This window comes from Oreochromis niloticus, linkage group LG10 (assembly GCF_001858045.2).
Source record: "Oreochromis niloticus isolate F11D_XX linkage group LG10, O_niloticus_UMD_NMBU, whole genome shotgun sequence".
NCBI classification, from domain to species: Eukaryota; Metazoa; Chordata; class Actinopteri; order Cichliformes; family Cichlidae; genus Oreochromis; species Oreochromis niloticus.
In genome coordinates this window covers 21,467,867-21,493,857 of record NC_031975.2, presented here as the reverse complement: position 1 = coordinate 21,493,857, position 25,991 = coordinate 21,467,867, and the positions used below count along the sequence as shown (strand labels likewise).

Genomic DNA, 25,991 nt, shown 5'->3' with positions numbered 1-25,991 from the left:
ACCTATTTCTAACACTGACAGTTCAAAATAAGTGCAACAGGGCATATATATTTCAGAAGATGTTTTACAATAGCAAAACAAGACACAGTCAGAATTACACATGCAGCCCAGGAATCATGACTCATTTTTCAGCACATTTAACTTGCCATCCCAGCACGACTCTTTCCGAATAGCCTGACCAATAGTGGAAAACACAAATCCCAACCACCATCATCTGTCTCCCAGGCATCTGAAGCCAAAGTGTTCTCTCCAATAAGCTCTGGCAAAAAGAGGGAAACTGCAGGGAGGAGAAGGCTCCATGGAAGCGACAGAGAAGGAAAAAACAAAGTGAAGAAATAAAAAGAAAAGTGGATTAGTTGAGTGGGATTTAGGTTTTGAGAGGGAGATAACAGCATGGTAACAAGAGGTCATGGACAAGGATGGTAAGACGTGGAGAGGTTAAAAGAAGAATGAGCATGAGAAAAAGGAGAAGCAAGGAGAAGCTTTCTTCCACAGCTGGTTCATGTATTCGCAGATTCTATTTATGTCTGGTCAAAGCAGACATGACAAACTCCAAAATGGGCCTCATGAGTCAGCCAGGTCCTCTGACGTTACATGAACTTGGACACTGCGTGTCTGTGGAGGCGATATAAGCCATTTTTCCTCTACCCTGAGATGACACGACTCCATATGAACACAAGGAACTGAGAAAAACTTGCAAGGGTGTTTTGCCTCACAGCAGAGTGTTGACAGGCCTGCTGGAAAATGGAAAGCTGTGTGTAAGTGTTGACCTCGAAGTACCTTCCTTGCTTCCTTGTCCACGTGTTACCTTTTTTTTTTTATTCCTAATTTTCCCTCTGTTCTTTTTTCTTCTCACCACTTTGTCCACTTCATTCAATCTCAATAATCTTTCCTCCTGCTAAACTGATAGTTCTGCCAGTATGATGCCAGAAATACACACAAGAGCACACATTAATTTTAGGCTAGATTCCATTGCAGTGTAATTCTTTTCTTCAGTGGGTAGATGGCTCAAAACATCTCAGTAAAAAAGTGATGTAAAAGTGATGTAATAAATGTGGACACATCCAGAATACGGGGGCTGAACGAAAGGTTTGATAAGTATGAAAATGATGTAAAACATTCACTTGCTACAGCCTTCATGGTAATCATCTTGATGCAGCTGGACAACAGTGAGAGATTTGTCTGAGCCAGTGCTTTCCACCACCATCCAGGCGAAGTAAGGTCTAGTTTTAAATCTGCCACTTTAAAACATTAATCTTGCATGCTCAAAAGTTACACTTAACAAGTAGCCATTTTAAGGAGTCTCTTACAAGAATTCTTTAAGAATGAGAAACTAAGTAACTAGTCCCATGAACCCAGTGCATATTTATGACATGAGCAGGTTTGACCAAACTGTAGTACTTGACATTCTTGGAATATACAGACAAGCAGCCATAAGTGAAACTCTTTTGAAATTAATTTTTACGCATATGTTAAAATCTACATAAAATGTTGTTTTTTAAAAACACATCCTTTCTAAGAGAACAGAGCTGCAGCATCCACTTGCTGTATGAAGAGAAAATAATGTAGACTATGCCAGTAAAACCACAGTGAAGCACGGTTAAACCTGTTAACATGCAAGAGTTGATGATTTAGCCCAAAGTAACTGATAAATATATCAGTGCTGAAAGGCTAAAACACAACTAAGCTATAAAATTTGCATGGCTTGCTTTTACTTGTCAAGATTTTCAACTGAAACCCCCCTTCAAGTTGGATTTCCAACTTGGAAAGTCGGAGTAACCTCAGCAATCCCGTCTTAACAATCGAAAGTGGCAGCTGTGAACGTAAATCATCACAAAATTGTCAAACTTTTCATCAGTATTGCATATTTGTAAATCGCTAAACAAGCTATATGCAATGCACTGACCAGGTTCTAGCCATGAACATGCTACATCTGTGTGCAAAAAACCCATGGTGCTGTACTGCTAGTGATATATGAATGGTTCTACCTTGCCAAGAAGGAAAACCCATCCTGTTTTTTTCTGCTTTTCTGAGTTTTATTACTCCAGTAACACCACTCCCAACTCATTTGACTTCCGAGGTAAATGCAAAAGCATTAGTTTTGTCTGCGTTAGGACAAATAAGGTGTTGACATTAAGAATTACATGATAATGACACTAAATGAAATCAGGAGATGTCCAAGGTTACCTGTACCACATTTAGTTATACTTAAGGGAAAATAAGTTTAGTAATATTAAAAAATATATATATAACAAATTACTATCTGCAATAAAAGTAGATATTAATCAAGATAAAAGCACAAATTCAAACATTTAATGTACCACAAACTGTAAAGGAATTCTGCACAACCAGAGCTTCTAATCTCTTTTCTATAATCACCCTTTACATCCTATTCAGCTTTTCTGAGTCCCCAGAGGCACCTACCAAGAAACTCCCTGAAGCTGAGTGCTTTTAAAAAGGCTCCATAATAGAAATTGTGATAAATGGGGGTTAAGAAAGTTATAAACGTGAACACATTAGAAAGAAACGTTCTTGTGTTACACGAGACCTCAAGCTCAGATGTGCGCAGTGTACTGTAATTTTGGTTCACAGCAGACGTGTAGACTCATATATTTGTCCATCGGCAGCAGCACAAAATTACAGGTCTCCTGTTTCTCGTGACTGTTTGGAGTATTTTATGGAGAAGTCTTTTAATGAGGTCTAAGAATTGCTGTCCTCTAAAATATTATTTTCTAGTGAGTCAGCATGGGTTCTTCGAGTCACTCCCATTTGCAGCTATTGACTCCAAAATGAATGGTTACAATTAAATAATCCTCAGTTATTTCTGTAGCCCACAACTGAGGAGTGTTTCCAATAAACAGAAAAGGTCCATATTTCAAATCTCTTGCAATAAATGACAGACATCTTTCACATATGAACATTACACCCCACTGAAGGATACATTTTGACTAACCACTTTAACCTTTTTCACCAGCCAGAGAACAGGCTACCATGTGGCTGATTTTTATAGCTCACTAAATCTGGGAATTTTTTCAGTCCAATATTTGTGATTTGTTCTGTATTGTTTACTTTGATTGGTTTCTTAGTAGTTTTGGCAAAATCTCTCATTTTTTCCTGTTGATGAATTTTTTTATTTTTTTATTTTTTTTGGTTTATTTTTCAAAGACAGCTCTATTTTGTTTGTTGTCATAGTGACAGATGCTGCTTATTAACATGACGCCTTTTACAATATTTTTCCTGGGAAACAGTGATGATGCACAAGCTCAGCACACATGAATAATTCATGCAATTATAGGTCTACTTTGAGGGAAATGAATAACGTAATGATCAGCTACCTCTCCAATGAGCCCCTCATCTTGTAATGAAACTGCAGTTTCATGAAGCAGTTGAATGATATTGTGGACCACCACGAGAGCCACCTTTTTAACCTACCAGTAGAGAAATGCATGGTGGGAAATGACAGCTTTCAGATTAAGATAAAGATAAAGAAAAAGAAAAAAAGAATTGCCAACTAAATAACTGATTGCAGTCTCATTCTCTCAGATGAAAAGAACAAAAGAAAAAAAAGGAAGAATAATTCTGGTTTTAGGGTCTCTGAGCTAAACTGTGTTTACCAGAAATACATAAAGCAAAAAGTACTGGTTGTCAAACAGCATCCTTGGAAGCGTAGAGGCAGTTCTCTCTTGTTCTCACTGATTCACTGCTCTTCTTTTTGGCTTTAACCTCCAAGCTTATTGCTGTTTCTCAAATTCACACTATCTTTCCCAGCCATCTTAACTTTTAACACCGCTTCTCGTCTCTTATCAAGTCTCTATCTCACAATCCTAAACTTTCACATGATTTTTTTACAGTGTTTGTTTTCTTCTGCTGTAACCCCTATTGCCTCCACTTCACCAGCAGCTCATTTCTGTGCACCGCAGCCAAGGGTGCATGCCTATCTCTCATACTTGCTTTGCCCTCCTCCTGTTCACCAGAAGTGCAGCTTACATTGTAATTATTTAACCAATAACAGCACAAAGGTCACATTCCAGCAGCTAGTCTCGTCCAGCCTCTTATTATATTGCTCTGTGTCCAAATGCTATCTTATCAGTTCAAAGGGGTATTAAGGCGGAATGATGAGCAAACATGGCTGTATCTTGTGGTTCACTTGTGGGTTTAATTTAAAAGTAAGTTAGTTAAAAACAGTCAACAAACAATAAAAATCTTGTAGCTCAAACTTTTTGCTTTTAGAATAGATCTACAAAACTAAACTCAATTTAAATTAAATTGATTCTGATACTCTTAAAAAGACACTGTGACACATTCATTTCAAATCATTTTAACCTCAATCCAACCCATTACAATGTTTAAGCACTACATCTATTTAAATAATGGCTAAATGCATTCTACAAAACATTGGGAATGTGTACAAAAAACACATTTTCCACTTTTGTACGGCCACAAAAAAATGACACCTAAAATTTGATAGCCATTGTAAACATCCTGTAGCTAGGCCAATGTGGTAAAACAAACAGAAAAAAGAAGGAGCATGAGGCAAAGATTCAACTAATGGAATCTATTTTACTGTATGCTGGGTCTCACCCATCACTCTCAAATGCTCCTGCTGTTTATCAAGCTAAATGACTAAATTACTTCTTACTTTCTTAATGCGTTAATCACGTTTGGTTACTTTAGGGCAAGTTTAAGCTGAATTTAGGAACATTAGGGTGCCAGTAAAACAGTGAGAGTGGCCTGTTTTTGCTCCCACACCTACAGATGATCTCTGTTAGTCTTTGTGCAGTATGTTATTTCATGTATCCTCAAATAAATTTACAATCCCTTTGTGGACAAACCACTTAACGCTCAGTTGCTCAGCTTGATATATGGGTAGATGGTTCCTACTACAGGCTGTGGGGGTGGAGGAGGAGTTGTTATGCTAGAGTGGATACTGTAAAACACAAATACAGTACAGAAACAGAAAAAAAATCTGAATTTAGAGTCTTTTCTGATCTGATGGGTCTTACTACTTCAGAAATAATTCTTGTTCACACTCCCATCTGCGAATAACCATCATGTTTCTAACCAGACAAAGGGAAAGAGAGGGAGAGAGACTGCGTTGTCTTCTGCCCTAAAAGGAGAGAGCTGAAGCACCAGTTGGCAGTTGTCACTTGTAACTGAGGCTGAAACCACACAGTGTTCTCCATCTGAGGGGATGGGATTTAGAGGTTGCCAGATTCGCTCTGCACTTTCCAGTACTCTGGCAACCCAAAGCAACCATCTAACAGAAATGTGGGAAGCGACTGACATTTCAGATTTTCCTTGGTTTTAACCTCCAACCACCCCTGACCTACCCGTCTCCCACCCCACTCCTTCATTAAATGTTTAGATGGATGATCTTTTTTCTGCTATGTTGACAGAAACTTGTTGTTCCTGACCTTCACTTGAGGTCAGTTCATACATCCTCACATACCAGGTCGAAAACGATGATCATTTTCCAACTCATGAAGCGCACCAATGCACAATATTGACCTGAGAATACCATTTGAAAAGGTCACAGTTTGACTCACTGTATGTACAAGCCTCATTGATTTTGACAGCGCTTTCTAGGTGAAGTGTCACTGTAACTCGACGGCGCCAGGCAGAACAGACCAATCACCAACATGTTTTTCTGGATGAGAGGCAATAAATGACCTGAGTCATACAAAAAAAAAAATCTGTCAAGGTTTTCAACTCAATTTTCTTAATGAGCCTCAGAGCAAAACTCATAAGCTGCCTCTTATAAGGTTCAAAGCAGTGACGACTGATTAGAAAGCTCAGCATTTCCTGATATCCAATTATTCTGAACCTTAAAATTCCAGTGAGGTCACCCTTCATGGAAAATACGCTTAATGTACAGTGTGTCACATGAACACAACTCACAGATGCCACACAGTTAGCTGGCTAATAGTAAGCTACTATTCAGCTGGTACAACATAGTGTTTCTTCAAAGATTCGCTTTCTTTTCTTTTCTGCAATGTTTTGCGGCCCTAAATATAACCACTCCCCCAACTGAAAGAGTGTGATTACAGGTCAATTTATGGTTTAAACACACCAGTTTTCCGGTGAAGGTAGTCTCATGTTTCCATACCTGCTGATGCTGAGTGTAAGCTGCTGAGTGCAGGTTTTGATCTTGTTTTGAGCCTCCATGTGAGTCATGTGTTCTGTCGCGTCACCGTTGATAGCCAGAATGGTGTCGCCTGGACACAGGTCACCTTGGGCCGCCTTGCTGCCAGGTGTCACCTAACAACATTCACACATACCGGATATGCACAGACACACACAACAATCCAAACACACCCAAGAAAAGAAAAGAGAAAATAAAGAGCCATTATAAGTGGTTTCAAATTGTTGGTGAGAAAAAGAAAAATGAAAAAGAGAATTCCTGGGAGTGTCAACAAAGCCTTCAACAATGACACAAGTGAATGTTCTTCTCACTTTTAAAGGTGGTGAAATACCTGGAAGGAAGGGTAACACTTTATCTACCCAGCCTTTTGAAATACAGTAAATCCATATCAGGGGTTTTCATCAGAAAAGTTGCTAAGCCGTGTGTGTGGGTTGGGGGAATTTAATGAACTCCAGTTATGTAGCACCATCCATGCAATATAACCCCATCTATGTGCACAAGATGAAACAAATGGCTAAGAGTATTTGATTTGGTTCTTTATTCCCCCTTTTTTTTCTTTTTCATATGTGTAGAATGGTTAAACAGCAGGCCAATAAGCAGATAATTTGGTATATGCTACATTAACTAACCTAATGGTTGTAGCTTTTGCCAAAAAGAAAAAAAAAGAAATTTCCAATACCTCACTGAGGCTATGCATGTGTAATTTTATAATCAGCTCAAGTTGAAACAGTGAACAGTTTCAAGTCTGGGGAGTATGTTACTTTTGAACCAGGCTTGCACATGAACCTTGAACAACAATGTATCTGTGTAATGTTAGACTCATTTCCAGGCATCTGTGCAATAAGTTCTTTATATAATTCATGCATTTCCTTTTGTCTTTTTATTTCTTCACAGCATGTCCCCACCTCTTTAATGTAGATTTTCTTTCAAGGGTTAGAGAGCAGGTTCTTCTCTGTGATCTCTCATTCCTAAAAACTCTCCTGGTCAGTGGATATTTGAGCCCCAACGGAGAGTAAGGGGGAGGGCAGTCACATGTGATATCAATTTTCAGTTATTACACATACACAAACATGTGCCTCTGACTGATCATATGGTTTTGTCTGACATTAATAAGAAGAAACTGCAGCTTATTTCCTCCGCAGTAAAACAAGTCGCTGTCATCTGGCAGGCTGCAGAGCAAAAAAAGTCTTTTATAGCAGTGAAACAAAAATCATGATGCAAAGTGAACAGTTGTCATCATGTCTCTAGTCTTTTTTGCATGTGTAATGTGCTGTGAACAGTGACCTGCATGGCTATTAGTTTGTCTGTATTTTCCCAGCCATTAAATGTGAGATTCCTGCAGCTGGATGATGATGATGATTTGTGTAGCTGCACCATTTTGGGGGGAATATTAAGCAATAATATGTTACATTTTTATATCATCTGGACTTGCTTTTTCCAGTTGATCACAAGGGCTGTACTCAACCAAGCAAAATCTTGGTTGACTGAAATTCTTATTTCTCTTAAACCAAAAGATTGGTCCCTGGAGGGGGTGGAGAAATGGTCTGTTTCCTCTAAATTAACTAAAAGAAAAAAGCTACAGTGCATGACTGCACACTAGCCTGCTAGCCCTATTATCCTAAAGAAATTATGAGGCAACCTAAAAAGCAGAAACCTGCTTTTCATTTATCAGGATAAGAAGATAAGGAAACTGATGGTTTTGGAGAGCATCCTGTTATTACTCCTGTACATCAAGGGTCTGTGACTAATCTTTGTTTCATCATGCGAGCTGGTAAGTGCATCACTCTTTGAGCTCATTCATCTTCATACCACACCACTCTCTACCTAACTCCACACCCTCTTATAATGTCTACTGCAATGACAGTTAAACCTTAAGATATACTGTCTCTGGAGGCTGAAAAACCATGATCTAACACATTTTCACAAGCACTTTTCAGTAATGTAATTAAAGCTAAATAAAGATATGATTGGTTGAAAGTCTGGAAAAATAAACAGAATCCAAAGAGAGCTGCATGTAAAAGAGAAGCAGACTCACTAACTGGGAGGAGCATTTCAAGAGCAAAGGCATACAAGTTCACGCTCCACGAAGCACTAATAGCTGAGTCGTGTGGTTCAAATGTGGAATTCCTAATTTACAGCCTCTGACCGCCCAATGTCCCCGACTCAGTTCCGGTAAACTGTGGGGAGTATGAGTAGGTTTGTGTGTTTCGGTGAGTCCCTGGGAAATGCAAACCCACCTAAGCTTCCATTGTTTATAAGCTGCTTCTTGTAGAAGCCTGGCATAAACAACTGAGCAAGTGTAATCTAAGTTCTGTAAATTCAAGATAGATCCTTTCAAAGGAGCAGAGGCACAAACAAAGCTTTTCTTGGAGTTGGAAACATAATGGATTCTTGTTTGTCAGTGCCTGTTTTCACAGACACTAACTGGAGGTTATAGTTTGCCCCTGTCATTTAGCACAACCTCCCCTGTGAGAATGCATGTCAGATGTTTGTGTGTGTCTTTGCTTTATGTCTGGATTGTGTCTAAGTGGAATGAAGGACATGCAATAACAACAGAGTAACGTCACCTCAGCGTCAGGCCATGCAGCATAGCGAATGAATTACTCAGATACATTTACTAGTACACCTACAAACAAATACATATAGTAGTATGCCAAGCACCACAACAGCATGACTATGGAGTGACTAACAGAAAAAGATTCCCATCTGCAAGGAAATGTTAGGATGATGTAGAGCTATACAGTTCACACATATGCATAATGTGCTATATTAACTCTGTGTGTGATGTAATTACTTAGATCTACAGAGCGTTAAAGTTTACACGATTGGGAAACAGCTTTTAAAAAACAAATGGATATTTTGTTTATCTATGTCATATCATTGTGGTCTTCTTACTCACAACAGCATACCACAAGTTAAGTGATCCATTTCCTATTGCTCCATATGTTGGCAGAAATAACAATAAAAAATGTAACTCAAGGATGAAAAGCATCAATCTCCTCAAAAATGATGTGACCAAATTTGTTGTGAACAATGAAACGGGGTTTCTTGTACAATCTGGAGGGGAAGAAAAGACATCACTTAAACAAAATGACCTGACTTAGAGGTTATCATTTGGTGTGAATTCAAATCTAATTTTCACCCAGTAAACCTACTTTCCTGTCCCACAGATATCTAAGGATTTCATTAAAAACAACAGCAATAGTGCTGTATTCTTAGCTGCTAGAGTTTAGTTTCCGTAGATTATGCTAAATGCGTCAATTAACTATTACACAGGCTTTAGAAAGTTGGGTGAAGCCATTAGAAAGTGGAGTGTTTGACATATGGATCAAATGCAGGACTTTCACCCAGGAGACAGGTTTATATTGCAAGTGAGACCAAAAATCAGTGTTGACTTAACATGATCAGGACTTTTTCTTTATTATAATTTTTCCTTTTCTTTCACAGGTTTGTAACTTACAGGCAACAAAACCACTTGGTTACATTTAGAAAGAAACCATAAGACTAACCAACTGTTAGAACCTTTCTGGTAGAGAATAATGTCACAGTCACATGACTTATTTACAATGCTATCATCCTTAAAGGGGAAAGCTGAGCTGAGAAAAAACTGTTATGACCTCAATGGATTACTTTGACATATGTTGTTGCAATGAGGCTAGTGCTGAAACCAAGTCTACAAAAATTTGCATTATCTTAACACAACTCTTCCTGCACAGTCATACTTGCGTGGGGCTGTTAATGATGCATGGTTACCCACTACCCAGGTAGTGAGTGAACTGGAAATACATCAAATTGCTATTTGATTGAATCACAATCAAGTCATCGTATTTTTTCCTCAGTATGTTTCTTTATCATCTGTAAAGAACAACTTAGATTTAAACTAAAAAAGTGGTACGATATATGTCGAGTAGAGAGAAACTTGGCACTTGTTATTGCGGCAAGGTCACTTAAGGTGTTCAAGCATAAGACAGGCAGTCATGATGGAAGGGAAGCATCAACAGTGCATAAAGAAACTTTAGCAACTGGTTATTAGGCAATCTAAACATTCATCCCCATTCCCGTAAGAAGCTACTCCACAAACAGTGACACAGTTAAATGCTAACAGATACAGCGGTTAGCAAATGACAGCCTCATGTCACACAGAGTCATCATGTGGCACGCTGAGGTTTGGTGAGTATGCTGGAGTGTGGTTTCGCTGTGGACGTGTACTCGAGAGAAGCAATGAGGCTGAGAACACAGGAAAGAAAAGAGTAAATGTGTAAATGTTTGATTATGTGTGTTTGCACATTACGCGCTGCATGTGCTGCATCAAAACTCATTCAAGTGTGACATCATCTTCATGATGAAGTAATCTGACAGGTTATGACGTTATTTTTGTATTTTGTTTTCTCAAGGTAACACAGGGACTTTAAAATGTCCTTTGGTGTTTGTCTTAGTTCCTGAAAAGTTCCTATTTGCTCTGTAGTGATACTTAAAGCTGCAGTACGCAAAACTGTTTGGAGTGAGTGGGTGTCACAAATAATACCCTTTTATCATATTCTCATTCAAGTTCAGTCTTTGGAAAACTTACTTGGGCCAATCACAAGTCTTTTCAGACCAGGTAGTAGAATAAAGAAGTAGAATAAAGATTCACAGATGATAAGGTGTGGTGGCCTACAGGAACCTACAGGATTACTGATCAGAGAGCTAGTGCACAGACAATAGTTTACATAAGACTGTTGTATTGTTCCACCAACTTTTAAAAAGCTGTGTAATTAAGATGTGACTCACGATGAATTACAGCTATTTCAATACTGCTAAAGCAACAGTTGTTTATTCTGGGAAGTTTCAACCAGAGCTTTCTATCTAAATGTCTCCTCACCTGCAAATCACCAGATCGACACTTAAATGAGAAGAGCCTGTCATTTTCAAATGTTGTACTCGTGTATAAACTCCACAGAGAGACTTTGAGCTGGGTGGGACTGCCGAGTTGCACATCTTAGCAACAGAGAGAATAATTTTCTGGCAATGTCTCAGGCCTTTGTTTTCTTGTTGGACCTGAGATAAGAACCATGGTTATGACCTTGAAAAGCCAATACATCGCCTGGAGTGTGAGGCTCCAACTGGTTTGTGTTATTCACACTCAAACAAAGAGGCTCAATCTGCCAAGACCAATAAGCAACACTGAAGTTGATGATTAAAGATGCAGGGTCAGACTTAAATGAGAAGCCAAGTAAATGGGAGAGCCCTGTTAAAGTAATTACACTTTATAATGCTTTCAAGTGCATCTAGAATGGCAGAGATGTTCCAGTCAATCTGATTTGTAATCAGATTAGCAGAATAACTGACTGTTTTGTCTTCTGTTTTTTTGCACATGTGCTGTGCTTTCCCTGAAATTTCCTTTCATCATGTGATGCTTGAACATGTTGTACAAGATCATGAGACCACCAGAAGATTCTTTTGCAATTTTCGCAGCAAATACACTGAAACAAACATGTTTTCTGAGTATATGAGCAGTCGCCCAGTTCTTTCCCCCTAGAGAACACTTGAAGTCTAACTGCAGCATGGATATCATAATACCAACAATCACTGAAAGCCACTTTCATACATCAGATAACCAGATGAACAGGAAAAACTTAGAAACCACCCAAGGACTTTCATTGTTCCCTCTGCCCTATACTGTTTTAAGAGCTCAGCAGCTTCACTGACAACAGGAAGTTCTTCAAGGGTACCCATCTGTTATATTTCGCTCAGTTTGTTGTGGAAATGCAGCATCTGTAATTCTAGCCTAGAGAGAAAAAAAAAGGCTCCCAGACAGCAGCTTGAAGCTGATTATTATACACAGCAGTGTCTGAGAAATAGCCCATGTGGCTGTAGGTCGCATGTCCTGCCTCTGCTATGTGACAGATGTACAGTGAAAGTTCAGAGGGTGCAAATGGTGTTGAGGTTCTGTGATATATACCTGCAATGCACCGAAATTGCATTCACTCTTAATTCATTTTCAGTAATTCCAGTGTCCTAATACAAGCAGAATAACAATTGTGGGATGACATGACTTGGTTGAGTCATTTAGTCCACTGAGAGTAAATATGTACTCAATCATATTCCAGAAAAAACAGCTGATTAAAGGATTGTGATAGTGTTGCAGAATGTGAGCAATGACGCATGGTATGATTGATTTTCTCTTTGTGCCCCTTATCTTGTAAAGTCCTTCAGACACCAGCCACAAATACAGAAAGTGACTAGCTGCAGTTCATATTAGTTTTCCTGCGAGTGAACTATGATTTAACACCAACTCTAACCCATCTTTGACAGTCAGAATATGTCATTTTTATTGGTATTATAATCTTATCCCAGTCAGGAACAAATGAAATAAGGATCACAAACTTTGCTTTTGTCTAAAAAAAGAGTTCAAGGCTGGATTAGGGTTATGGTTGCCTAACTTTAAATTATAAAGCCTTAGACATTAGAAGATTAAAGAGTCTTAACTTGGAGATCTGTATTTTTGTGACAACTAAAAGAAGAATTTGATGTGTGAATAACTGGCCTTTACATTCATAAACAAAAACTAAATCCCTACTATGACTTGTCTGAAAACTTCATCTTGCAGAGGATATGCAGCAGGTTGAGCAAAAAGAAGGAACGCAGGGACACTGTGCACTGCTTGGATCATTATTCACCCAACGCTCGGTTGTGAATTCCTGTCCAGGAAGGTGACTGTTTTCCAGCTGGCAAATCTGACAAGTGTCCTGCGTCACCTTCTGTCTGGAAGTAACTTTAACAAAAGGGCTAATACCACAGCTTTCACATTCAACATGTTGTCATTAAATGCTTCTACAGAGATATCAAGGAATGTTTTTTCAGCTATTTAATGTCTCTCATCCACACCAAGCCATTTGACAACCAGATCCACCATGCCTACACATGCCATCTGGGCAAATGTTTCTAGAGTCAAATAAACATATCCCATTAACAAGCTGAAGTCCTAAAGGGCTGGCAGGGGACTAATCAGCTTATCCAGGAAGATTATCACCTTACGCAAAGACCCAGCTGCTGCCATCATAACTTGCTTTCTGGTATTTACAACTTTCAGTGTGCAGGTGTTGCATGACATTCACTTTTATACTTGCTGAAAGACATCAGATGAGGGGAGGGCTGTGTAAAATAATCTAACACTCAAAAACTGCTAATATTTAGTTCTCATCTTCGGCCTTCTCTTTTTTTCTTGGAAAGCCGACATACTAAGAACTATCTGAATAGTCCAGCCTGTGTAATGCTTACATGGTGCTTAAATACCCTCTAAGGAGGCATTCTAGTTACTGTACTACATGAAGTATCTTTCTCTGACACACACAAACATGCTCTTCCTCTATAACTCTTTCTGTGTCACCATTCAGTGCATTCAAACTGCTGTCTTGGGCATGCACCGTCCAGCAAGAATGCAACAAGTATGTGACGAACTGCAGGTTTACGAGATACTCCTGCACTTCAGCAACAATGAATCACTTCACACACTTCCGCACCAGAGAATCAGTGTCACATATTTTCTGGTTTTTACATCACTCTGAATTTGAAGGATCAAGTTCTGTTATTAAAACATATTTTTTTGCTTATGTTTAAAGCCAGTGTCAATTGGACGTTGAAGGGGTTTGTAATGAGCGGCAAGAAACAAATAAAGGTCTTTAAGTGGCAGTGTAATGATGAGACTTTCAGCCAAATCACTTTGTATTTAGGCCTCTGATATTACATATTTGGCTAAATATGCTTACATCTCAGCAGCTGCTTCCTTGTCTAAATATCAAGCCAAGTTTTTGGAGTTATTCAAAAATCCCCTATTGCTGTTGCTGCAGCTCTGCCATGTGAGCACAGTTTTTTATGGCCATCTCTGTCTGTAAAATATAACCTGCAATTAATTTTACTGATGTCATCACCACAGAGTTATGAAACTCTTTCACAATGCATGCCATGCTTTTTACACTGGCACCCACATATACACGCACAGATTAATCTGGTGAGAAATTGTGTGATTAATTACCCTGAAACCACAACTTGCTTGCTGAACAAATTATTTAAGAAGTTAGGCATGCATCGGAAAGCCTGAGATGCCATTGAAATATTCTAAACAACTCAAGGAGGTTGCAACAGGTTTGTTAACTCTCATCCTTCCCAAATGAATTATTGCCTTGGCCACTACACTAGTTTGAAAAGAGACAAATGGAAACATAAAGATCAACATAGTGCTCTGTCTACAGTAAACTTGATGATTCCTGAAGATATTATATATTTGATATATATGCTGATATCATGATTGATGTCTATTTTTTTAAAGCTGCAGAGTTCAACTACCTTTTAAGGTTGTTTGCAGAGTCGAAAGTGTCAAGTTAGCAAGTAAATCTCTCGAGGTTTTATGACACCCTCTGAGTCAAAGCATGCCACATCATTGTATTACAACTTTTTTTAAAAAAAGAATATTTTATTAGGTTTAAAAAGGGTGCTTTGGGTCACCTTCTGGAGTTCATCTTCTTCTCTCAAAGTTGTTTATCAGCCGTCATAAATCTAAAAGCTGAACCTCTTGTCTGAGGTGCTGCAGGTCTGTAGTTAAAGGGTCGTTTTAGGCCTGGTGGTACAGCTGAGCACAACACCTGGAATCCCTCAGCAGCACCAATGAGCTCTGATGAAAAACAAATGTCAGCGCCTCCCCTCCGTCCCTTCTGTAAGGCCTGCAGCAGGACCGGGCTGTGTTTATCCTGGCCGGGATGAACCTTTGGCTACTGCCAGATCCACTGCCAGCACACTGACTCCTGACCCATATTGTGAGGGTCAGGAAAGTTCAGGAGGTTTTGTGATTACTATCAACAATACATCTACTGGTTCTGGTACTACCATAAATAATATTAATAGTGATTAATTAAAATTTTTTAATATAGTGTAATAATATATATTTTAAAACTAATACAAATGGTATTTCTTAAAAAAAAAATAGGTTAATAAAAGAAAAAAAAACTAAAACCAGTTGAGTTGAGTTGTTGCCAGGTTATTCAAATGTAGAATAGTTTATAAGTATTTATAAGTATTAAGTATTTAAGTCACTGAGTTTATATTACTATGAAGGATAGATTCACTAGCATTAGTTATCCTTAGTTTCATTCAAATTATAAAATACTTTTTCTAAACTATATAAATATATCCCTGTGTTGTGTCGTTCTGTTTATGTTGAGACTGATGATTTTGAACGTCGATAAGTGTTGTTCGGCCAACTGCAATGACTCACTAAACCGTACTGGCAATTTCAGCTGCCAGAAATTAGACGCCCCCATCTGTCTGCTTTGAGAGTAAAGCTCCCGTTTATACACTGGCGTTAGGGATAGCAGACCTGTGAGACCTGTTAAGATTAATTCATTGAGCAACTTCCAACCTGACTCAGTTTATATTTATTCATTTATTTATTTATTTATTCCTACTTCACTTAAAGCAGCCAAATATCCCCTGTCTGTTCCCACAGCTCAATGAATGGATAAACACGCAGACGCAAGAGACGACAAAGTTATTACCTACCCTGGAGACAGTTAACGGGGTGCTGAAATCCCGTCCTCCAACCAGCCGAAAACCCCACGGTGAGGGTCCCTTGAGTGTCACGGTCTGGGTCATGATTGCCAAAAAGAATGTGAGAGAATATCAGATAAATGACAGGCAGGCTGAGAAGGGGAAGTGTCCGTGGTTCCTCGATATACGGATGAAAACAGGGAACGTGAACTAGCCACAGTCCTATGCCTAGCTGCTAGGCAACGCTGCCCCGGCTCTGAAAACTTTCCTCCTCGCTTGATTCAGGTTTAAATAACAAAGCCGCTTCTGACGTAGGACGATGGGCTGCCGTGCCCGCCTTCGCCCGGTCCATAGCAGAGAGTGGGAGGGGACGATGCTGGGTGTCGTGGCTGCTGCGTGTGGAGACTTCCAGTGGTGATATGTCACATAAGAGGCAGTGTTTGTGCAAACGGAGTGAATATAGTGTGCATGCCATTATCAGCTAAATGTGTTTGACTTGTCATTCATTCACTTCTGCTCCCTCTACCTCAATGAAAATAACAAAAGGTAAGTCTTTATTCATCTGCCACTTTCTGTTCTCAACTGCTTCTTTAGTAGGGACTCTTTTCCATTTGTATGAGTTACAGTTATACATGCCATTCTTAGTACACTAGTTTAAGGCATAATTTGTTGGACAAAGACAGATTTTTTATTTTTTGATTTGCCTCTGTAACCCACCACAGAGGATTTTAAATCAGTCGATATGTGTGCAGACTTTCAGCTTCAATTTAGGGGGTTTAACAAACATTTTCCAGTAACTGTTTAGGAATTACACCCATTTTTATACACAGGCTCCAATTGTCAGATTAACTGAACAAACTAATATCATTTTTAACTATTTGAGGATTGTTTTTCATTCTTAGTTGCAGTTTCTTCATTTGCAGTCTTTGCGTTGTGACTACCTGAATCCTACAACCTACCAAGGCTTTACTGTTTCTTTTACTTGTTTGTGGGTCTCTCAGCATTCAGTTTTGGATTTAATAACTAAAAGCATGCTCTGCTGAGTTGAGATCAGGTGACTGACTTGACCATTGAAGAATATCCCATTTCTTTGCCTTGAGAAACTTTTGGGTTGCGTTTACACTTTCCGTCATTATCCTTTAACACCGTGAAGCATCGTTTGATCAGTCGTGCAGCATGTGGCTGAATCTGAGTGGAGAGGAAAGCCATGTGCACTTCAGAGTTCATCCTACTGTCACACAGTGGAAATTTCTATTTATTTTGTATATTGTTTTATTCTGATTTTTAGTGTTTATTTATGAGTGTCATCTTATTTGCATGGTTTTATTCTGTTTCTATTGCATGGTTTTTAGTGTTTTATGTGACATGGTTTTTATCCACTGTGGACTGGCTACACCTGGGACAAATTAGCTGATAGGTACCACCTGCTGAGGCATGGGTGTGTCCAGAGGTGGCCTATCAGCTGTGTAAAGACCTTTTAAAAGCAGGGCTAGCTGAGCACTGAAGGAGGAAGGCCCAGAGTGGAAGAGGAATGCTAGATGGCCAGCGTGACACGGCGGCCCAGTTGGACAGTGTGAAGGGCGACAGTGGGAGACGCTGCCTGTTATCGACCGCCGGGCAGAGGTGTACCTCTGCCGGCATATGTGAGTAACGCTTTTCCCACTGTCGTATGCTGGGTGCAGCTGAGCTGGGAAAGGGTTGCCATGGCTATGAGCCAGGGTCTCTTCCGGGACGCGTTTTCTGGCCCCTATTTGTGTATTTGCAGGATGCTGACACGAGGGGATCCATGGTGGCATTGCAGGGAGGATTCCGGTGTGAAGTGGAAGCCGGGCTGGGATGTGGGCGGCCCAGTGAGAGGACAAGGGGGGGAATGGGAAGGCTGGCTGCCAGCGGAGCTCACGGGCACGTCACTGCAACCCCCCCTGGCTTCTGCTCCGCGGCTGCTGAGTGACCCCTCATCTGGGACGCTCCTCAGCTCTTTCTGGGATAGTGACGCAGCTGCCCCTCTGTTGGTCTTCCTTGGTCTCTTGTGTTCTGGGGGCCTCTGGATGTCTAGAGTTTTGATCTCCTCCATACCTGCGTCATGCCCTGGAGGACGGGGCAGTGGCCCCCCACACCCTCTAGCAGATCATTAGATGAAGGAACCTTTAAAAAAACAAACAAACAAACAAACAAACAAACAAACAAACAAACAAACAAACAAACAAACAAACAAACAAACAAGCGCGTCCATGCTCACAGGTGTACACACAGGTGATCACACACAAACTACACCCTTTTTGGCTCTTACCTCAAAGCACACTGTGCGCTGTCGATCTTACGTGCTGCACAATAATGTCTAACATTTAGTATTTACTGTCATATTCCCATAGATCATTGTGATGTTGTTTATTACTCTCGTTTTCTTCTGCTTGCTTTCTCTTTCTTTCTCAACAGGTGATCCAGATGATCGATATATGTATTTTTTTTGGTCTGCTTATTCTGTTGGTTTTTGGTTTTTTGCCCTTTTTCCCCGTCCCTCTTCCCCGCTGTGTTTCTTTCCCTCTTTCTTTCTTCCCTTTCTTTCCCCCAGTTAAGTCTGTCCCGTATTCAGCAAGTGAAAATAAAATAAACAATAAAAGGTGAATCAAATGGACCATTACTGCAAGGCTGGGATGGTCAATTTGGTAAAGTAAATCCGTTGGGCATCTTTCTTCGCCTTTAGACAATAATTCTGATGGCAAAAGAACCAAACGGGACAGGTTAAAAAAAGAGGAAAAAAAAAAAAAAAAGGGGGAATGGGAAGCTCCTCCCGTCGGCCTAAGACAGGGCTGGCATGGACCCAACTCATGCAAAGGAACTTCTGGCCCACTGGTGGACCCATAATGCATCCATGGTTGTGGGACATGACATCAGGGAATTTTAGTAAAATGTAGAAAATTGTATTTTTACTAGTTTTAGCTGTCAATAACATTTTTCCCGTGTATGTTTTTTAAGGGTGTTTTTAGTAATCCCTGGCCTAGTAATAAACTGTTTCTGATCAGACCTGCTTCATCTCTGTGCCCGTGGTATCTGACTCGCCTGCTCCCCCTTGTATTTTAAAGAATCTTTCTTTTTAGCACGACATTCTGGCACGACTGCTTTAATGTCTGCGTTTGTTACGTGTTACACTACTAATTTCACTGCTATCAATAGTGGAATCATAAGTAAACACTAGTGGCCCTGTTCCACTGGCAGCCTTACATGCACATGCCCGTAACATTGTCTACACCATGTTTGGCAGACTGTTTCTCTCCTCCAAACTTTTATATCACTCTGGTACAAGGTCTGGGCTTCATTTACACAAAGAGACTGTGCAGACTCTTTCAGATGTTTTCTGGCTTGGTCTAATCTGGCGTTGTTATTCTTGAGTGTAAACAGTGGTTTCTACCTCGTTGTAAACTCTCTGTATTTACATTCACGAAGGCGTCTCTGATTGTTCACCTTGACCACAATTTGCCTACCTCCTCGACTTGACTTGGTTAGATGTTATGCGGTTGTTTTACTTAACCACTTAAATGGGATTATGCACTTTGGTTGTCTTCTGTGGCCTTTCAGGGCTTTTGGTGTTACTGAGCTGGTCACTGCAATCATTCTTTTTACGAATATACCATATTTCATTTGACCACTCCTAATTATTTTGCTGTTTCTCTGATAGGTTTACTTTGTAATATTTTAATGGCCTCCCTAATTTGCATTGACATCACTTGAAATTAAAAGCTATAAAATACAAATTCAGCAGTTTGAATAAACTTCAGATATCATGTCTTCTTCATTTGCCATTGAAATAACAAGGGATTGAGCCTCACCTGGCCATGCTGTCATGCAGTCAGTCAATTGTCCAATTCATGTTGAACCCCTGAAAAGGTCATTGTGTTTGTAAAAAAAAAAAAAAAAAAAAAAAAAAAAATTGTAATTCCTTAACAATTAAAGGATTTTTTTTTTTAAATAAAACCCCGCGAATTCAAGCTGAAAGTCTACTCTTTGATCACATATAGACATCTTCGATTTAAAATCGTCTGTGTTGGTTCACAGAGACACAAACAAACAAAAAATGTATCTTTGTCCAACAAATTATAGTTATAACTGTACCAAGCTTTAACGTTAGCGTTGCTCTATAAGTAATTGCTACTGTAAATGATCTGCTTTTTCATGCATAAAAAGGTGCTTAAAAACACACAATAACCAAGTCAGTTTAGAAGCTCTGTCTAATATGTCTAAACCTGTGAGAAACTATCTATTAGGATACACTTGAGCTTAACATATCAGAGTGTTACTATAATTTTCACAGTTATTAAAAACCTAATTTTTACCAGGTAACATGTTAACCAAAATATTGGATAGACTGATGTTTGGATCTGATCCCAAGGAAAAGATTTTTAAGATAATCCATCCAAGAGCTGTTTGATTTGATATGGTTGAGGTAGGCATCTGTTGATATTTGCTTGCAAAACAAAACATAGCTTTTGGGGAAGTTTACAGGGGTGGCTGTGGCTCAGGTGGTAGAACAGATCAGCTACTGATTGGAAGGTTGGTGGTTCGATTCCTGGCTCCTCCAGTCTGCATGCCAAATATCCTTGGGCAAGATACTAACCCCAAATTGCCTTCCGATGCGTTCATGTGAATGTGTGTGAATGCTTATTAGTTGCACTTGAGTTTAGAAGTGCTTGTATGAGTGGGTGTGATTGGGTGAATGAGGCATGTTGTATAGAGCGCTTTGAGTACTCCGGGAGAGTAGAAAAGCGCTATATAAGAATCAGTCCATTTACAAAATATCCTTGCCTTTAGGTCATTGAAGGATAATCTGTGTGTGCACCTAAAACTAAGGCCAGCCAATAATTTGCTTATCTGGGTCCTCCAAAAAATTCTGTATAGCCTGATGCGTCATAGAGTAGCAATAGAGATGTTGTGCTGTAACTTGAATGCCTCACTAGCGGAAAAGATCTCTCCCATCTGTCAATGGATATACTAGTATCTTCTCTGCCCCACTTTCTGATTCGTTCATGTCCCCAGCCAATTACAAAGTGAGTCACTGAGCTAGACTATGATTTTTCTGCTGCAGAGGGGATGATCTCATAGACATTCCTGGGAATGTGTGTTTTAGACAACTGTAGACATGTGGAGCTCTGTCTGAAAATCTGAGTCACCTTGAATCAGACACCAGGCTATCCTGGTTACTGTGTAACAAAGTGGCACTGATGTCAGCACAACTGCAGCTCAGCATCAGGTATTTTGTGACTGTTTCTGAAAGCCTGTGTAAACTTTGCACAATGAGCTGCTGTGATGTAACAGAGTCGTGAAAAGCAGAATGTATGCAGATCGTAATGAAGCAAGGTGTGTGATTGTTTTAACAAGAGAGAGAAAAGGAGAAAGCGTGAGAGCCAGGGGACTTCCCGCAGGAACGTTAAAGAAACTTGCATTCATTGGACTTCCTTGAGAAAAAAGAAGGCATCTATGATTGATTGCTATTATGTTTCACAGAACATTTGAATATATTATTCTGTTGAGATCTAAAGATTTATTTAACAAACTTTTGAGCATAACTAACATGCAAATTATTTAAGGCCAAACATCTTAGTCAAAATTCAAAATAATTACTTCATTACTCAGTCCCGTCAGACATTTGTCCCACACACAATTTCCTACAATAATGTCTGACATTCTCAGGAGAGGCAAAGATCTAAGGTCACAGTGACTTAATAACTGTGTAACATATGGATTTTTGAGTTAAAGCTATAAACACGTTTTGTGAACCTTTACTTTTAGTTACAGTTAACTAATAAATAAATAAATAATTTAAACATGTGAAAACTGTCTGGATTTTGTCAACGTGGAAAAAACTTTAAAAAAAAAAAATTTAAATACAGGAAATAGTTTTAGTATTTGGTAATTTGGTAAAAATGTATCATCTTAAATTGCCTGATGAGGCTTTGTTCACATGTTTACTGAGAGTTTGGGTGTCTACAAGTCTGCGAGTCAGCTGCCCTCAAGAACTTCTGTGTTTTTAATGGAGTATTTATGCTGATTTTTCCAAATCTTGCATCTGGCATATGCACCACATACATTAAAACTTAAAAAGTCTTAAACTCAGATTGAAACAAATTAAAAAGGAAACCAAAAGTAAAAAGTAAAAGTAGAAACAAACAGTCAGAATGAGTCAAAACAAAACCTAATTACAAAATACTTCTGCTTTTAACAAAATTCTGACCAGTTCATTCCTGAATCCAGGTGGATATTAGAGCCAGACAGTATTTCCTGTAGGTTCACCTTATATGACAGATTCAAAAGACAAGAGCAGATATGAGATCATAATAACCTTCTGCTTCTTTATTATAATGATCGGAGAGAATTTTGTCATACTAGCACATGAATTTTTGAGTTAAGGCCACAGTGTGTTTTGTGAAGTGATAACAACCTTGAATTTCGACCCTTAAACCACTAAGTTTGAATCAATTCATCCATCATTTGTGGCAAATCTGAATCAAGGTATTCCTAAGATATTGTACTCATTGGGTTCACAAAAAAAAATCAAACCATGTATTGGTGATAGCCATTCATGGTTATCACCAATACATGTCCATACATTTGTAAACAAAGTACTGATGTTCTGAAATGTTTCACCAAACAGCATTCATGGACTGCTCTTTACTTGCTATCCAGGGCACATCAAAGGATGACTAACCAAAAACCAAGAAAGGCCGAGACGACTGTAGATTTATTGAGCAAATCAGCAGGCTGACATCTTCTTCAAAGCCTGTCTGCAGTAAATCTGAGTCAAACTACAAAGAGCTTCCATCTCTCTGTTCTTTGCTCCCTGGATGGTCATCGTTTTGACATATCCACTGCAGAGTCAAAGAAGCCCTTTAAAATCACTGCAAATCTATTTACTCTCTTATTTTCTTTTACAAAGCTAAGAAGTACCTGAGGGGAAGCAGGTAAGACGAGCAGTGATGCAATCATGAGCTGTTTTCCTCCACCTGGTTTTTTCTCTGCAGTCTGGGAGAGGTTTGTCATCTGTGCTATTACACAATCACACAGCTCCTTCATTATTAATAGTTAGAGCATAATAATTAGGATTATTATCAGAAAATATCTACAGATGTCCAGTAAATATGTTCCTCTGAAGTGATAAATACATCTAGTAAAAGAGGAGTTTTTTTGCCCTTTGTGTTGTTATTCTTATTGTTGTTTTTTTAACAGAACACATCTTTCACTGGTTTGAATGTCCAAAGAAAATAACTCTGTGAATTGCATTTAAACTTTAAAACACAACAAAACCAGAGGTTGGATTAATGATATCTGATATTATGTCCTCAACTAGTAGCTATTATAATAACTCGTAATGTGAGACAAGTCATGCATAAGACAAATCATCAACCAAATTAGTTGTTTTCTTTAAGTCTAGGGACTATTTTATTCCTCTTTGGCTCAATCTCACCATTTTCCTAAATGCAGCATCCACAGCACAGCTGATTTTGGCAATGAAAAGCTTGAGAAACCAAAAGAACATAACCTGCCCAACACCACACAGTAAAAAGACAGTTAATATGTAGCTGGTGGACATAGTGGAGCAATTAGCGGCTAAACAGCCAGATGTTTTCCCCAGGAGCTGATGGACAACAAACAGGGCTAACATGAAAACAAATGTTAGATTTTGTTCGAGACGTGGATCAAAGTGAAAATCAAAGCTAATAACAGGCCCTTCCCCCCCAGATGAGCAAGGGCACATCCTAATAAGTCGAGGCTGACTTTGAGTTCAAGCTCAGCTCTCCCGAGGGGAAACTCCTTGGTTTAAACCATTGTGCCACAAAATCTTATGCTCTATGAGTGGCCAAAATCTTACGTCATGGCCTCGATTTTCTATACCCTGAATAAAGTGCCTAGGGGAGGAGGTGCAGGAGTCCAGTTTCCTGTTAGACCACTTGAATTACATACACTGAAAGGCTGGAGGGTTCTTTTTTTCCCCAAGATTGCCAGAAACCGTCACCTACACCCAGCCCTTCCCACCATGGAGGAGGTGAATGAGAGCTAGAAAAATAGAAGCAATCACTGTCAGTGAACGACGGTTCGTGTTACCCATATTATCCTTTCCTTTCTACAGGAAGAGGTGTATTCTTTCTTTCTTTTGGTGGTTTTTCTTGTCTTTGTCTTTGCATTGGAACCCTTAACTATCTGCCCTCTACTTTCACCCCATATTCTTCAGCATTCATTACTTTTATTCGTTCTCTATTTTTTTAGGAGTTACTTAGCACTCATTAAAAAAAACCTGCATGTATTATTTTAATACCAGAATCTCATGAGGCAAGCTTTAAAAGAAAAACCACAATTTTAAAAATTCCTGCAAGCAAATCTTGCAGCAGATGTAGCTCCTGATTGGTAACAGATTTACCGCATTCACGGGAAAAAGTTTGACCCTGCTTTTCAGATCACACCACATTTGGTAGCTGTATGTCCCTGCATTGAAAATGGTTAGAGCTTTGTAATGGCAAATGCTAGAAACAATGGTGACACGTACAGTGCTGGAGCGCCTCATGGGAAAGCAAAAAGCTGCAAGGAAATCATGAAGCTTAATTCATGTGGTAACAATATTGCTGAGTCAGAAATGAAAAACAGATGACGCTATAACAAAAGACCACCGCGGCCCCATGGCTGCCTCAAAAGAATGCTGCAGACCTATACACGTAACATTAGCAAGTTGATATGAACACACAGAAAATGCATGTATTTTTACCTATATCTGAAGATGTACATGCCTATTCCACGTGTACTCTTACATCAAAATTTTAAACCCTCTGATTGAGAGGCTAATTGTGAGCAGGTGTTTGCGTTTATATAAAATGCTGCTAAAATGTGATATGATGGACATCAGATTGAGCTCAAATTCATGCAACTTCACTTTGGAAAAGCATTTCAGTATTGAGGTTTTAATTTGCCAAGCTCGTGAGAAAGTTGTTAAAGGATATGTTACAAAGTAATTCATCATCAAACTGGCTACATTTACTGGACACACACATGCACACTGACCAGATGCTGGCAATGAATAATTGATCTGGTGCATTGCTGTTGTTGGAAATAACAAACAGATGCGAATGGATCTTTGAAAGGATTGTCCAAAATTATGAGTTACAAGTGAACAAGGATCGTACATCCGCCAATGTGCTGGCACGAAAGCAAGAGAGGCAAAGTTTGACAAACGACCTTTCAGTTAAACAATAAATTATAATTCTGTAATAGTTTATTGTAACATGTATTATGATATTTGTATTGCGGTATAATAGTTTGATTCCTTTATATCTAATCCTGTAGCATTTATTTGTCTTGCTCAGCATTTGACAATCAAATGAAAAGTTCTTGATAACTGATTCCATGTTTTGTCCTTTACAGGCGGGGCTCAACAGCTGGGTGTAAAGCAATCAAAGGAATATGGAAGATCAGGACCTGAGCCACTAATTGTGGGTAGTCAGATACTTCAAGCTTATTACAAAAGCAAGCATAAATATTAACAGTACGGCAGTGTGTTAATGGGGTGTTCACATGTAGATTAGTTTATGTTATTATTTAGTTTTAGTTGGATGAAATACATTAACCATGATTTTAGATGATAATAAAGCTGGCTATTAGAAAAGTTTGATGAGACGGGGTGGTTGGGACGTTTACCTTATCTAGACAGGAGGAAAAATTGTTACCTTTCTTTAAGCATTTCAACTGCAAACACCAGACCATTTTGCATTTTTCTATACAGTTTTGTTCCCCTTCTTTAATCATATTGTTATTACTTAGCTCGACAGTAAATAAATAACTTTAATCCAAATCATTGTTTGATTTGTGTTGGAGCTGTCCATGAATCATATGGCAACTCATTGAACTGTTTTGTTTTTTCAGTGATGATTTGCAAATGTGGATGGCACAGACTTCCTTTTTCTCACATACGGAGTATCTGATGAATATACACATGTATATGCTTACAGTCAACTATCCACTGAAATGAGTTTCAGATAACTTACCTACAAGCGCCTTTATAAGAAAACTGGTCTGAATATCCACAAGGAAATGTTTAATAATCATATTATGTATTGTAAGGAGTGTATTAATCAAACAAAATCTGCTTACTACTCCACCATTATCTGTTCAAAAGATGACTCAACCAAGATACTGTTTTCACTGTTCAACTCTTCTTTCAGGTCACCAGATTTTTTACCTGCTCACCTTTACTCGTCTTCCTTCTGTGATTCTTTAATGTTATTTTTCATTGAGAAAATTCACAAAATACACCAAGACCTGGTTTCCGATGTTCCATTTAGCTCTTCCT

General features: G+C 39.0%; 1 protein-coding gene and 1 long non-coding RNA gene across 2 annotated transcripts in view; one reads left to right on the top strand and one right to left on the bottom strand.

The window, feature by feature from the left end:
- Positions 1–15,813, bottom strand: part of pdlim4 (PDZ and LIM domain 4) — a 43,584-nt gene extending 27,771 nt beyond the window's left edge. The window contains exons 1-2 of the mRNA XM_005452538.4: positions 15,677–15,813; positions 6,107–6,258 (exon numbers count right to left, since the gene is read on the bottom strand). Coding sequence (XP_005452595.1) covers positions 6,107–6,258; positions 15,677–15,769 — 245 coding nt within the window. The 5' untranslated portion in view covers positions 15,770–15,813. The remainder of the gene's footprint in view (positions 1–6,106; positions 6,259–15,676) is intronic.
- On the top strand, positions 15,293–25,463 carry LOC112848024 (uncharacterized). The gene is made up of 3 exons (XR_003221895.1): positions 15,293–15,496; positions 15,624–16,210; positions 25,067–25,463. It is a non-coding gene; the product is annotated as an uncharacterized LOC112848024 (long non-coding RNA).
- Positions 25,464–25,991: the final 528 nt, after the last annotated feature.